The 15,783-nt window shown below is 37.8% G+C and overlaps 1 protein-coding gene across 2 annotated transcripts; it reads left to right on the top strand.

Moving 5' to 3' along the window:
• Positions 1-9,389: 9,389 nt before the first annotated feature.
• LOC101311409 (probable cysteine synthase, chloroplastic-like) lies at positions 9,390-15,556 on the top strand. 2 transcript variants are annotated; one of them, XM_004287158.1, is made up of 10 exons: positions 9,390-9,728; positions 9,908-10,017; positions 10,226-10,283; positions 10,540-10,803; positions 10,890-11,027; positions 12,439-12,490; positions 12,583-12,632; positions 13,592-13,651; positions 13,866-13,946; positions 15,263-15,556. In XM_004287158.1, the coding sequence occupies exons 1-10, from the start codon at positions 9,492-9,494 to the stop codon at positions 15,350-15,352; spliced, it is 1,140 nt and encodes a 379-aa protein (XP_004287206.1). In that variant the 5' UTR covers positions 9,390-9,491; the 3' UTR covers positions 15,353-15,556. The 2 variants fall into 2 exon arrangements, with proteins under 2 accessions (XP_004287206.1, XP_004287207.1); XM_004287159.1 differs by lacking the exon at positions 15,263-15,556 and having other exon boundaries at positions 13,803-13,868.
• The last annotated feature ends 227 nt before the right edge of the window (positions 15,557-15,783 follow it).

Genomic DNA, 15,783 nt, shown 5'->3' with positions numbered 1-15,783 from the left:
TGTGTTTGATGCTCTGCTAAGTCCTTAGGAATTTTGCAACACTTGTTCTTAAATTCATACCCCTAGCCCAGCCCCATTAACACCTCTTAAAGTTCCTTTTGATCTTAAAGATGAGTAAAATTTGATCTGTGGAGTTTGTCCCAAGAGTTGAGCCTATGGTATGGTTCATTTGTGTGAGTAATTGATTCTTTCTTGAGGTTTTATATCTGTTTCACATGTGCTTCTGGTTCATATAAATGCAAGCTTTTTGAATGTCTCAAAATACTTTCTCTTGCATAATTTTGAGTGACCCAGCCAGAAAATCTGTGTGAAAAATGAGTGCATACCTTGTGAGATTTAATCATATTTGTCTGAAACATGCTGAGCTTAACCATCACCACTGTTCTTCCATGTCCTACATGTAAATATGTGATCTATGCATAGCAATTAGCTTCTGAAACTTCATGGAATAATTCTTGATTGAGTGCTAAGTTGGATGCCATGAGATTGGAGAATCTGAGACAATAGTTAAGGGCAGTAGAGTTTGTTCGTTATTTGTTGTTTTTTTGTTTTTGAGTCTTGTTGTTTTGATTTTGCTAAGGGACTAGCAAAAGCTAAGTGTAGGGGAATTTGATAGGAGCACAAAGTGCTACGATATTAACGTCCTACCTTATTTAGTTATGTTATTCTCTTAACTTTGTCATTTTAAACATGTTTTGTGATTGTAAAGATAAAAGAGCGGAAAAGTGAAAAAGGAAGTTAAAACCGGTGGATTAAGAAGGATAAGTCATTTAGGAAATTTTCCTGTTTTGATAAGGAGAAACTTTCCTATTTCATTATTGGGAAACTTTCCTATTTTGATTGGGGAAACTTACTAACTTTGAATCTTTCCTATTTTGACTTTCCTGAATTCTTTTGGAAACTTTCTTTCCTCTTGAGACAGGGATTCCACATGAAGCAAGGAGACCAAAAACTACATGGATTAGGCCGAAATTCTGTCACATAAAAGGAGGAGAATGGCACCATCTTAGGGTTTCCAGCCGAATTTATATGGAGATAATGCAGCAAACATCAAGGAAATTAAGGGAAATTCTTACCTTTCATTTCTCCATAAAAATTCCTAATATTCCTAGAGTTTATTTCTGATTTATATTCCTTTTCTAGGGACATTAAATGACACAAATATGGGAAGAATTATCAGCAGCAAATCGGCAATTAACAAGGAGAGATTCAAGCTGATTTCAATTTGGAAAACAAGCAATGTATTCAGCCACAATTCCAGCCGAATTCAAACTCTTAATGTGCAAGATATTCTAGAGAATTCTAAGAAATATTCTCTGAAAATATTGTGCTGTTATTTGTGGCCCTTGGATCGGATTTTAATCAATGGTGTGGAGTAAAACCCTATGTCGTCATGACCACTATATAAAGGAGCAGAGAGGAACGTTTTCAGTATCACTTCCTACGCTCTAGAAATTCAGAAAACGTTCTCTTAGTTTCTCTCATTGTCGTGAGTCCCTAGAAGAAGAAGGAGAGAAGCCCTTGCTGCCTCGGACGTTCCAGGGAGTACTGAAGCCCTAGCACAGCCTTGCAGGACCTCAAGTTCTTGATCGGCCAATCAGTCCATTGAAAAGTGTAAATCTATGTCTAGTACTTTCTGGTCATCTTCTTCTGCTTTTAGTTTTCGTTTAAGAACCATGTGTTTTATTTTTCGAATTGGATGGAATCTTTGTTGAGAACTAATTGATTTTCAGATAATAATAGTTATGATTTCATTGTTCTAATGATGTTATGCGATTGAGTCAGTTGCCTTAGAAATTCGTTGAAAGCATGTTTGTGTTTGATATACCTATGTTAGAATGCATGCTAACTAATGCTATGATCTGTGCTAAGCCTTGTAGGTAAGTATAGATCACCAGTAGTGGAGGCCATATCCTGTATGGTTGGGAACATGTTTTGCATGTGAATGGTTAAGCGTCGTACGTAAACTCTTTGCATGTTAGGGTTCGTTCTTTTACTTAATGATTTGCATGTTTGTAGACAGATACTTACAGTATTGATAGCAGCAGCATGTAAAATGTTCTAAGTTCAGACGTTCTAGCTTGGATGACTATTTAGAAGAACTGATTAAATGCATGACCTCGTAGGCTTGTATTTAGAACCCTTCTGTGTTTCTCTTTGGTGATAACTCAATTGTGTGATTAAAGTTCATTGGATTACGATTATGTTTTCTGGAATCTGGTTTCGAAAGTGTGGAAGTCGATCACTTGTAAATAGTAGTTTAGTTCTTTTCCCTACTGTTTTCGTAGGAATTTAGTAAACAAACCTTGAAAACCCCCCTTTTTTATCTATTGTACCGTGTATATATTTGTAACTGAATACGTGTGATTACTTTCTGTTACTAATTCTTTAGTGTAACCATGACTGCAGGAGCGCCCTTTAGGTTCCCGGATTGATCGAACCTTATTTGCCAATACTACATTCTGATAAAAAAAAGGGTTTTTAAATTACGCGCCCGGTTTCGAGCACGTCACCAGTTTATTTGGCAAACTAGCAAGTAAGCTTTAATATTACAGTTATTTACTTTTGAATAACTCGGGGGGATAAAATCCTTTCTCCCTTCTCCATCTCCATTCTATGCTTGGGATTTTGTGTGTGCATGTAAAAATCCTAGAATTTTATTCGCGGGTCAAGAGTGTGTTTTGATCACTCTTGTTTCTTTGTTCGGGTTGTGTGTGATCAACCCCAACCTTTCTCCGGATTGTGTTTGATCAATCCAAGGCCTTTTTCCGAATTGTGTTTAATCAATTCGCGGCTTTTCCGGATTGTGTATGATCAATCCGAAGGACAAACCATCAAAAAATCGTTTGTGATCTCTATCGAGTCTCATAACAGCTTGGTTTTGTATGCAAAAGCAATGTAACATTCTCCTCCTTTGAGTTTTGACGTACTCGATGCCTAAGGCGAATCTTTGCTTGGTATCTATGGAACCTTTCATTGGAAAGGATTAAACCACATGTTTTGACCTCTAGGCTAACAAGCCTAGATGCCGAGATTTCACATCTCATGCGCTCAAAGTCTCTGACATGCCACATCGACAAAAGCCTTCAATGGCAATCTGTGTAAAAAGTAATGACCACAAAGTACTGTGGAATGCACTCATGGAGCGTTTCTTGAAACGTCCATCTAACTCAACTCGTTAAGTTATTAAGTCAAGTGGACTGCTTACCACTTTAATTAACTACATATTGTCGATGATTTTTTGTGGCATCATGATCCATAATCTTTAGCGGATTCGATCATCATCAAGTTCTCTAAGCCCTCCAAGTTGGTTTGGAATTACCAACGAGACTTGATTTTGATCATACAATTGCAAACGGGAATTTTATATACGCTAATGTGATAAACATATTTGGGATTGTCCCTAATGTGGGGACAACAATATGGGTCACGGCAAAGAGGGGGAGGTGTTACCGGCCCTAATGGCGACACTCCCGATCTAGATACCAATTTGTCAAAACTACTTATGCCAGCTCATGACAATGCAATCGTTGTGGATCTCCGGATCACTGGTTCAAGAGTTGTCAAGCTCTCCTTCAAATTATTAATGCATACAAAAAGATACGGAAAATCAATATGAGGACAGCGTCATCCTCATGATCGCGGATTTCAAAGATTCAGATTCAGCTCTAGCTACTCCTGACTTTAACATCATCGGCTAGATCGACTTTGATTTTCTTTCCAAGCTATATGTTATTAGGCGTCGTATCGACGTCCTTCGTCTATTTGAGATCTCAATGTACTCACATTAGCAATAATGAATGCCTTGAGAATTTTTTCGAAGTGAAACTATTCTCCTCTTATGGTTCGTATTGATTTACAAACAAGATGTACATTCTTACATCGTCCTTAGAAACAGAGCATATTGTGCCGATTTTGGTCCCTTCCTTTAAAGGTGACTCACGGCACCGCATCCTCAAGGAGGATCGCCCACGTGTTTTCCGGTTAAGTCTTCTACCCTATAGCGGATTTTTCATCATCAACTATTTAATTAGGTTCATCCAAGCTCAGTGTGATGTCTTAGAATTGTCCGAAATTAAGGAGATAGTGGTTTCCAGTGTGCCTCGCACTACCGATCCTCCACAGACATGCCTGGTCATACTGATTTGGAGTTACAGAAAGCTTTTGATTTTGGATCTCCCTACGCTATTAAACCAATTTCTGTCTTGCAAAAGACGTTGAAGACTTATCAAAACCGGACAATCATCATCATGATCGAATCCTCTAGGTCCTCTAAGTTAGTTTATGTTCATATCAGGGAGCTTTTGCTAACTAGTCATGGAGTTTACAACCTTGGAACGACCGAAATAAGGACCTATTTTGATCATATTCACGTCATTTTGGCTTCGACTTATGCCCACACGCCATCCGCAAGCTTCATTGCTTTGCATATGCCAAATCTGCGAAAAACAGCAATCTGTCCCTTCTGGACAGTCAACTTCGTTTGAGTTTTGTGAACAGCTCAGGATGAACCAGACAGTGAGCTTTATATTATTGGAAAGCTCTACGTGTCTAGTTTTCAGAACTTTTTACGGTTCGTCTATATATATTTTAACGAAGACATTATGGCTGTTTTAGTGATCAAAGATCATTCTGCCCGGAAATTTTTATGCACTCTCGGGATTGCAATTTTTTGTAGATTCTTTCAATCCTTCTAAATGGTTCAAGTGGAACTATTTGCTCTCCTATCTACTTCATTTTGTAGATCTGTCTCATAAAGACATTGAGTGCCTCGCAAATAGTAGAACTATCCACAACATTCTAAGGAACCGGCAACTATCTCTTGGTTTTGTGCCTTGTAAATCTTCTATGACTACAATGACTGGATCATACCGATCATTTAGGGACGCGGTTTAGCTTGAATCTTGATGCCTCATGGCACCATGATCAATGTCACAAATGCCTTCTATGCATTGAGAGGCAACTTAACCATATTGAGCTTTAAAGACATTATTGCTAATAGTTTTCATTTGAAAACACATTATCAGAATGAACAAGAGTTCTTTTGTGTATACCTTCTCATGAATGCGGACTGAAATGCATCTAAGAGAAGTTTATGAGTCAATCTAGTAGACTATATGTCACTATGATTCGAATATCGAATCACATGTTGTCGCCAAACATGATATTTGGGACACCAACTCATATAGGCTTTGGTTTGACCAAATCGATCATCTTGGAAGAGATATAATGATTCAAATTTTAAGAAATTCTCATGGACATCCATTCTTCCACTCAAAACAAAGACATTCGAGATCTAGCTTCATCATGAAGGATGATGGTGACGCCATAGTTGTAAATGGCGGCACCCGGGGGACATTGACGTCACCCGAACATGACTCCAACTTCTTGGAGGCCGCCCGGTCAATTTCTCAAGCAATTGAGGTGCACAGGCCTTCCCTCGATATCTCATTGGCCCCTTACAATGCTCATTGCTCATTTTGAAAGCCTATTCTTTAGCTAAATTAGGAGTGAGACCCTCCTACGCTAAATGACACAAAAGTGAACATTCCATTCTTACATCAAACTATGTAAATAGATACAACCAACTTGCAGACACCTTTTTATGCTTTATGGTGTTGGTTGAAGTGTTAACACACTGGTCACGTGTTACACTATTATCTACTGCTTATACTTCTACGGGCTCACTACCCATTCTTTAAAAACGTTTATCGGGATATAAGTTGAAGTGTATTGTACCCCATGTCCACACGCAATATGGTCTCACCGAGGCTACGACCAAGCAATTTTAGCTTGTCGCTCGAACATTATTGATGTGCACCAATCTTTCTATTGCGTTTTGGGGCTATGCAATATTTGCATGCAGCTTTACTATTCATCTACGACCCACCATCATTGAATATTTTTGTACTACTGCTCGTGACTGTGTACGAGGATTGACACGAAATTGCAATCTTTGAGCTCAAACAGGATTGAAACGGATCTCCAATCTTTGAGCTCGGCTAGATATTATTTCTAGGTGCCAAATCTCATTGCCACTACGTACAATGATGGATCATTTAAGATGAATAAGTACTTAAGTTTAGGGTGGATATGAACCTCCACCTATAATCCGCCTATGTAGAAACCTTGTCAGGCGATCTTTTTAACCGCTATATTGCAGATTGTCACTTTGATGAGACAGTATTCCCCCCGTTAGGGAGAGATAAGAACACAAGTGTTCAAGTGGAATGACGTGAATTGTCGTGGTTTATTCCCACTAAGTCTCATCTTGATCCTAAATGCTTAAAGTGTTAAAGTGACGAGATCACATGCTACAAATATGTCTGCAAGAATCGATGTCCTATCAAGAGGACCTGGCACAACCAAAAAAAGTTGGTCTTGATGCCATCACCATGGATGGTGATATGGTGACGCCATATAGTGGCAAAATTAGTGTCACAAGGCCGTGTGGCTCCCCAAAAGGAGGGAGGCCCTTAGGTTTGATACTTTCTCGCATTAGGAAGAAAGCGAGCTTGGCACAACCTGATCCATTGATCAGTGATACTCAAATCCGTCTCATGAAGTCTGAATTGTGATTATCATTGGGGGACACCTCAATGTCAAATCCAATTCATATAGAGATCTCTACAATCTCTACAAGTATTACACTAGTGTACATGAGGACGTGGAATAATGAGTTTACTATCGAACCACCCTTTGTTGATGGATATCAACTTAGTTGATTGGCCTAATGGAAAGATGCGATCCAACATTAACAAAGAGATAGGTCCTTTAGCAGGTGTGCCGACACCATAAGCTAAACCCTATCAACTATGTCTTTGTTAGATAGCATAGTGAGAACAAGAGCTTAGTGGATGTCATTGAACTCCACTACTTTGTCAGTTTGGTAGTTTCCGAATAATTGAACATGCAGCCTATGAATGTGGTCATAATAACATCTCTATGGGATCAGAGATATACATGAAGATTTTAAACAAACTTCATTCATCCGAATCAAGTTGCTCCAGACCACAGGAGCACGCGTTTACTAAAGGTTTTGAAACACACACTAAGTAACTATTTGATTTGGAAGGGATATGGTGAATTATGCCTTTGAGTGTTCATTCCGGATTTACATGGACTCTTGATGGATCAAGAGATGCCAATATGTATCAACATCCAAAGTTAGAATGAAAAAGATCTTGGGAAGACACGGTCTCGAAAAGGCACTCGATGACTATATTGATGATGATTTTCCATCAATTGGCTTAGGCGCTCTAATGAAAGTGAGGCCTACATATACTCCCATGATTAGTCAAAGTCTTTACTAAAGAGAGATCTGTTGTTTTGTGTAAAGCAAGATGACAAATATGTGTTAAGAGATGGAGTTCCCATCTAAGTACAATAAGACGCATTAATGTACTCAACACAATACGAAAGACTTGACATCTCATTCGCTATGAAAAGTTGTAAAGCTAAGTGTAGCTATGCGCCCATGCAATGCCAATGTAATGACAATAACTCTTTTTTCAATACTTAATGGTATGAAAGGTTGAGGCTTATTCTATCCCTACATAAAAAAGACACATCAAAAGCGAAATCAGAATCTGCCAAGTTTTGTAGGTCAAATTCCACGGGACCTACAGGAAATCTCACTCTCTGGAAAATTTTGAAATTGATACCATTGCAAAGGTCTATGTGTCTACTTTCCAGGGACATCAACCATTTGATCATACCTATCATATTGAGTGAGTTATGGCAGTTTTCGTAAAGTAGGACGGATTTGTCCGAGAATCTGATTTTGGCAAAACAGTCAACTTTGACGGGACTTTGTGAATAGCTCCTGACGAACCAGAATGTGTGTAATATACGGTTGGAAAGCTAAATGAGTCTTGTTTCCAAAACCATTTACGGTTTGTTCATACCTATTTCCTAGAAGAAGTTACAGCTGTTCTAGTAACTGAAGGTCATGCTGCGCGGAAATCTGATTTCCTGCACGAACTTATGTTTTGAGTTCACAAGCGGCCTTCTCCTCAAGATCTAATTGTAAAAGATCATGTTTGAGGACAATACGGCATGATCTAGATAATCATTGCTCAATGCCACATTTGAAGACATGTTAAAGAGCATTGACATGCTAAGTTGTTGAAACTTCCGTGATTAGTAAAAATCAGGAAGAGCCCTATGATTGATGTAAAGATCAGGGGGAGGTGCGAACTTCAAAGGGAGTCTAGCACATACATGTCACTATCAAATTTGAAGGGTGCGTTGTACTATTTTTCTCCTACGATCAAGGTTTAGTTTTTCTCCCACAGGGTTTTTGTTCCTTGACGAGGTTTTTAACGAGGCGACATATCAGCACCACCGACATACCGGCGCGCGGCACAAAAGGGAGTGTTCTAGGATATTCCATATGTGTGCCTTGGCCTTATGCCATCAGGATATATAGTTGGAATAGGACTATGTATTCCTTATCATTACCATATTAGTATTTTGTAATTCCCTATATAAGGGGTATACACCCTATTCTGAAACACCGAATAATGTGTTAGTCGGATTTGCTGATGCTAGGTATCTCTCTGACCCACACAAAGGACGTTCCTAAACTGGTTATGTGTTCACCATTAGGACTTAGGCGATTTCTTGGAGATCTACCAAGCAAACCCTTGTTGTTACTTCCTCGAATCATTCAGAGATTATTACACTACATAAGCAGTCAAAGAATGTGGTTGGCTTCGCTATGTGATAGCTCATATTCCAGAGTCTAGTGGGTTGACATCTACCACTGAAGCACCAACTTGCATCTATGAAGACAATGTGGCATGCATTGAACAAATGAAGTTGGGATTCATCAAGGGTGATAATACTAAACATATCTTGCCTATGTTCTTCTACAATCAGCAACAGCAACAACAACAGCTTTTGAATATCCAGGTGAACCAAGTGAGTTCCGAGAATAATGTAGCAGATTTGTTCACCAACTCTCTACCCAAATCTACTCTTGAGAAGCATGTGCGAAGTATTGGTATGCGTCGCTTATCTGAACTCTATGATTGATTGATTATCAGAGGGAGTTGATTATGTAGACATCAAGGAGAGTCTACGACACATGTTTTACATTTCAAGTTGTAGTTCGCGCGTTGTGCTCTTTTTCCTTCAACCAAGTCTTTTGTTTTTACCCAAGAGGTTTTTTTTGTTTTAATTGACAAGGTTTTTACCGAGACAACGTTCATACGCCATGTGATTCTGGTACTCGACACAAGGGGGAGTATTAAAGGAATTTACATTTTTATCCTTGATGATGTGTCTTGATCGAATCTTCTTCTTATTAGACTAGAATATACATGGGTTCTCTATATAATGCCTATATAAAGGTCAATCTATCAATAAATGAGTAGACCTTTATTGTCGTATTCCCATACTCTTCATCGATCTAAAAAAATGTGTAAAGCGTAGCTGTGAAAATGCCCATCCAAAACCCCTGAAAAACCTTTTGCTTTCTCAAACCAATGGCTACGTTATCAGTTGCTCCACTTGTTCCTCTTCTTCCTCCACGGCAATCATTCGCGTTCTTCAAGCTTCCCTCATCCACTAATGGACCTCTTCTCCCCTTTCCCATGCTTACCCTTGTACCCACTAAGCGCTCCCGTTCCCGTTTCGTGTTCCCCAAAGCCGCCTCCTCTGTTTACGCCACCATTGACGACCTCGAGCTCGACACTGTCAATATTGCCGACGACGTAACCCAGGTTCTCTTTTGCTCTTTCCTCTCTTTTGTGGGTATCGCTTAGAATTATTTTCAGTTTTTCAACTACTTTATGGGCATCAGTTTCTATACTTATGATTCCAAGTGTCTTGTCTTAGGATGTATGCTTACATTCTGATGATTTTGTTAACTTGGTTTCGTGCTGGAAAAAAATCGATATAGTTAATTGGGAGAACACCAATGGTATACCTCAATAAAGTTAGCGGAGGCTGTGTGGCGAATATTGCAGCAAAGCTCGAGTCTATGGAACCCTGCCGAAGTGTCAAGGATAGGTAACCTGGTTTATGTACCAAGTCTTTCCACGTTGATGGTGGAAGAACCATTATATCATTTGAATCATCCCTTTAGTATTCATTTAGGACATTAATTGGTGTATGTGTTAGTTATAAATGCTCTACAAACCATACTAGAATTTCCCGTTTGCTGAGTGGAGATTCATTGCATATGAAGTCATGTTGTCTTTGCTTGTTAACCTTTCAGAATTGGCGGTAGCATGATATCTAATGCAGAAGAAAGTGGATTAATATCTCCTGGGAAGGTACACGCTGTCTTATTATCATCATCTTAATATTTTGGTGTATATCTAGTTGACCCCTCATCTGTTGAGATTGGTTTTGCAATGGATAATTGAATAAAATGTTATAGCTTTGGTGAAAGCCATCTTCCTTTGTTTGTTGGTGTATTATTTTGACTCATTATTTTCTTTCTGGGTTGTAATCTGGTACTTCCTTTGGTGAATTATATCCTTATTCAGTTATATGTAATAATTGTATGTTGTTTCTGTAACTATGCAGAATGTATTGGTTGAACCAACTAGTGGAAATACAGGACTGGGAATTGCTTTTGTCGCTGCTACTAAAGGGTACAAACTCATAGTGACGATGCCTGCATCTGTAAATCTTGAAAGAAGGGTTCTATTACGCGCTTTTGGAGCGGAAGTTGTTTTGACAGATCCAGAGAAGGGTTTGAAAGGGGCTTTAGATAAAGCTGAACAAATTGTTCTCAGCACCCCTAATTCATTTATGCTTCAACAATTTGATAATACTGCAAATGCAAAGGTAGTTTATGGCAGAGTAATATCAGGCCTCCTAATCTTATTGTATTCTGTTGATGTCTAATCAAGACTCACATCTGTAAGTTACAGATCCATTTTGATACTACCGGGCCAGAGATATGGGAGGATACCATTGGAAGTGTTGACATTTTAGTTGCTGCTATTGGAACAGGTGGTACTGTCACAGGCACTGGGCGTTACCTGAAAGCGATGAACAAAGAAATAAAGGTCAGTTTAGTTAACAGATAGACTTTTGATATAAATGGAACGGATAATACTTGTACATAATAAACACTATGTTTAGTCAACAGATAAACTTTTGATATAAATGGAACAGATAATACTTGTACATAATAAATACTATGTATCACAATAATGTTGAGCTACATACTGAAACACACTCACTGGAGTCCTGGAAAATTATGTTAAATGCACATACTGCAACTATTAAACAGCATTAGATGTATTTCAGAATATTTGCCTTGATTTTGAGAGGGAAGAGATAAATGCAAGTATCGAATCTGTCTTCGGGCGCTGTTTTCATCAAGTGTTTTCAGTTTCCACTTTGCTCTTCCAGTGAGCTAAACTTTTTTTTTGCTTCTACCAACTGGAGCTGATTTTTAGCACCTAATTGACAAGATTCTTCCTAACAGAGATATTATTATGTTTTCCTATCCCAACCCTTGGAATTCCTTTTGTAGATATTCTCTGTGGTTATGGGTACAAGAGAAAAATGGTTAACAAAACTTGACCTCTGTCCTACAATTTCTCATTCTTGAAACTCTAAAGATATGACACTCAGAAAGATGTAAATAATCAAACTCTTTCGTACATTGCTCTACTTCGTCAATCCTAACACCATAAAAAGAATATTCCCGTTTCTCAGTTAACCCAAAAGTGGGCCAACAAGTCATATCTACGAAGGTCCTGGCTGTTCTTCATTCCTCTTAAGAAAATTTATTTTTCACTTGGTAAAAGCCTCACAATAAGATGGCAACATTGCACTCAAGCATGTCTTGCGGGTTACTGGTCCATCCTTTGATGAGGTCCTAAGTCACTGATACTCTGAAGAAGACATAAATCCTTTGATGTGTTCTCTTAGAGATTAAGTTACATTTCCAGTTAGGATCTAAAGAGGTGTTGGGCTTGTTGTATTAGTGGCAGGTAAACCATAAAATGATAGACTTTCACTCCAGTGAAGTAAGATGAGGCCAGTCCAAGGTGAGAGTGAGAGAATTTTAGTCCAGGATGAGTATGAGGAATTTTAGATCACTCTAGAGTGAGAGATAGTAACAAGAGACAGAGAGCAACGAGAGAGGTTCCTTGTTTTCTTATTCTTTCTGCTCATCATATTGTTTTATTCCATAAACTATGACTATTGGGCTATGTTCTTCCTACTATTGTGGTTAGCGCCCTACGATCTTTACTGGTACTTTATGACTTAAGAAAAGCTAAAAGATGAACTTGAAGACAGAAACACAGCACACAGCAACTTTGAACTTGGTATAGTGGAATAGTTTATATTGCTGCCCTGTGAACGCAGACACATCGCCAGGCCATGTTTTGTCATGGTGTTCTTTATCTTTGTGTTTTTCTCTTGGTTTTGTTGAGTTTTTTTTTTTTGTACTTCTTTTTCCAGGTAGTAGGTGTAGAACCTGCAGAGCGGAGTGTGATCTCTGGAGAAAATCTAGGTGAAGAACCCTGTTGGTCTTTATTGTTAATTAGATTCATTTGCCATTGCAGTATGCCTTTGTTGTGTAACTCATGCAAGTCCTTTATGCAGGTTACGTGCCAAGCATTTTGGATGTTAATCTGCTTGATGAAGTCATGAAGGTAAGTTCATTTTAGTTTTCCTTTATTGTTTGTTGGCATAGGACAATTTGGACACAAGTGTTAGACTTCATTTTTTTTTTTTTTTTTTTTGTTCCCATTTTGGAATAGTTGAAGGATTGAGAAAGTAGGCTTAGAAATTTGCTTCTGACAGACATGTTTTATTAGTCATCCATAAATATCCATAAATTTGCTAGCAAGTTTGTTGGATTCTAACGTTATTGGGCAGGTGAATGGATTTCTTGTGTTTTGGGAGGCCATTATGATTTGATTAAGTGGATTTTAATATGGTTTGAAGTGGTTTGCACTCTAAACTAGCATGAAAAAAAATTTAAGAAACAAATATAGCTAGTCAAGGACAAATTTGCTAAATAAGTAATCTCGGACACGGCTTCGAACACCATTTCATAGTATCAAGGACCTGAAATAAGAGTAAGGATACTACTAGAGCATATTCCAACAAACCTAAAAATAAAGCAAATATGTTGGACTCCACAACTTAACTCATATGAAATGTGGCTCAGAACAGAATGTTTAGGTAAAGCTCGATATATGACCTGAGGTTGACTAATAGGGATGTGCTAAATTAAGGGTTGTGGATGCAGGGCATCTGGAAAGCCTTATTGGCCCAAGCAGGAGCAGGCGTAGGAAGCCTCTTCTCGGCATAGTATTCATAAGTAGTTTATTTATTCTAAAGTACCGTTACAGTCAGAAAGCTTCAATCATGACTTCACGAGTAAAGAGAAGTGAACAAATACATTTAGGCGAAGAAAGTACTAGAATCAAATAACGTTCAATTAAGTAGACTAATGGATATGTGCATTTGGTGGAAGCCTGGTCATATTCAGTAGACAGATTATGGATGTAACTATTTACCTATAAGTTGAGCTGAATGACCTATTTGGTGTTACATTTGCCTGTTTGGTTTTTTATTTATTATTTGGTTTTCTGTAAAACTGTAGGTTACCAATGATGAAGCTGTTGAAATGGCAAGGCAATTAGCGTTGAAGGAAGGTTTGCTGGTAATGTTGACTAATTCTTCCACGTAAAGCATTTTAAAAGCGATCTATTCTGTACTTATATTATTTATTAGTTTATTTCTTCTTTTTTATTTCTTATAGAAATCTTGGCATTTTAATTCGCCTAGCTTCGTGCTACCTATCGATATGGCAGGCATACCATAATTCTCAAAGTTATCCATCTTGATCTGCTGATTCTGATAGTTCAATATGCAAGGTTGGTATTTCATCAGGAGCTGCTGCAGCTGCTGCAATAAGTTTAGCAAGAAGACCTGAGAACGCTGGAAAACTTATTGCGGTGAGGTTTCTGTCTAGTTTTTTTTTCAATAAACCCTCCACAACACACACAATATAATTATGATCCTACTTTCTTTTGAAAGTGATTTTTTTATACTGCATGTCGCTCTATCTCTAAGGCATTTTACCGGTCTTTAGACTGGACTCGCTGTTGGTTAAATCATAAAAACTACACTGAATGACACAAGTAACACATACTTGTTTAGTAACATGATATCAATTGTCTTAAGAAAAGGCATTTTACCGGTCTTTAGACTGGGCTCGCTTTTGGTTGAAACATAAAAACTACACTGAATGACACAAGTAACACATACTTGTTTAGTAACATGATATCAATTGTCTTAAGAAAATATAATTTGTTCTAATCAAGGTAAGGTCATCCGGAATGCACCCGAGACTCGAGTACACTAGACGTAGTTTGACAGAAAACAAATTGAAACACAAATGTTGAAAGGCACCAAAATGTTTCTGTTTATTTGGATCATAGAGATTGGAAGAGTAGGTTTAGGACCTGCGCCCAGCGGCGGGGTGTTTAGTCTGTTGATCATTAGATGAAGATTTGGGCTTTGTTCAGCAAAAATTAATGAAAGTTAGAATTGAGTTACTCTGTTCTTGAATTTAAATAATAGAGCACTTTTCACACATTAATTGGAACAGTAATGGATAAATATAGAAGACAGTCTCCTGCCTGTAAAATTGTTAAGAGTTCACGAAGCCTCTAGGGCACTGTATTGTTCCTTCTGTATCGTGTTCCAAGCTTTGTGTTGAAGCAACTTCTGCTATAGCATTAGCAGCAGAATCTTGTTCTGTTGGTTCAGAGACCTCTTTAGTTAAGAAAAAAGTGAATGAAGCTACACATGAAATATAATTTGGAAGGACCAAGACCCTTATCAAATTCATTGCGACAATCCCTGATATTGAAATTATTTTATCACACTGGACGTGAACATCTATCATAGATTGATTTAGAAATTTCATTTAATCTCAAATTGTTTATTATTTGATGGAAGGCTGCTGGGTTGGAGAATAGATATTTAGTTTATATCTCCAATGTAATCAAATTTCTGTTATGTGATTGAATATCTTTGTCATTTGGCTCATTTCATACACTGGCAATTTGCCATCTGTTTCCTATTTAGCGAGCACTAGATTTACTGCACTCCTTTTCTGAACGTGTTAAAGCTAGAATGCATTCTTTCCCTTGCAAACAGTTGATACTAATTTGTTTATTTTTGTTGCATGTTGCTCTACTCGGTACATACAGAGTGACATTCTAACCTGATGTTACGTTCTTCTTATTGAAATGTTTTTTAAAAGGTTATATTTCCAAGCTTTGGTGAGAGGTATATTCCAACTGTACTTTTCCAATCCTTATATGAAGATGTTCAGAAGATGCGAGCAACATGAATAAATCAAACCATTCAAGACAAATGAGTTGTGCAAAAGATTTGGCAACTTATATAACATCAAGCAAACAGTAAGAAACATTTTTCAAAAGGTAATATATTTGAACTGTTAATACTGGATAGATATTTTCTGTCCCGTAACACGGTACTGTTTTTATATGGTTAGATTTGTGATTCAATGTGGGCAGTGCTGTTCAGGGTGGGTTTTAAAGGAATGCAGATTAGCTGAACAAATATAAAGCTGGAGAATGTTGTTTCTAATTTGTGAGTTATGTGCTTCCATTCAGATGTAGTATACAAGTTTTCTTTTAGTATCCTGCATTGATTTTTAAAGTATTTTTTTGGACAATGATTTTTACAAGTAACAAACCCCATTTGGATGTATATTTATACCAATGGTCCTTGATTTCTGGTCGAGTTAGACTATCTATT

The sequence above is a fragment of the Fragaria vesca genome, linkage group LG1 (assembly GCF_000184155.1).
Source record: "Fragaria vesca subsp. vesca linkage group LG1, FraVesHawaii_1.0, whole genome shotgun sequence".
NCBI lineage: Eukaryota > Viridiplantae > Streptophyta > Magnoliopsida > Rosales > Rosaceae > Fragaria > Fragaria vesca.
Note: the sequence above shows the minus strand (reverse complement) of the source record. Positions and strands in the feature narration are given on the sequence as shown.

Excerpts from the sequence above, each read along its gene's own strand:
- LOC101311409 (XM_004287158.1), top strand. The coding sequence starts at position 9,492 with ATGGCTACGTTATCAGTTGCTCCACTTGTTCCTCTTCTTCCTCCACGG. Across the intron at positions 10,284-10,539 it reads GATTAATATCTCCTGGGAAG|AATGTATTGGTTGAACCAAC; the intron begins GTACACGCTGTC and ends GTAACTATGCAG. Across the intron at positions 13,947-15,262 it reads ACGCTGGAAAACTTATTGCG|GTTATATTTCCAAGCTTTGG; the intron begins GTGAGGTTTCTG and ends GTTTTTTAAAAG.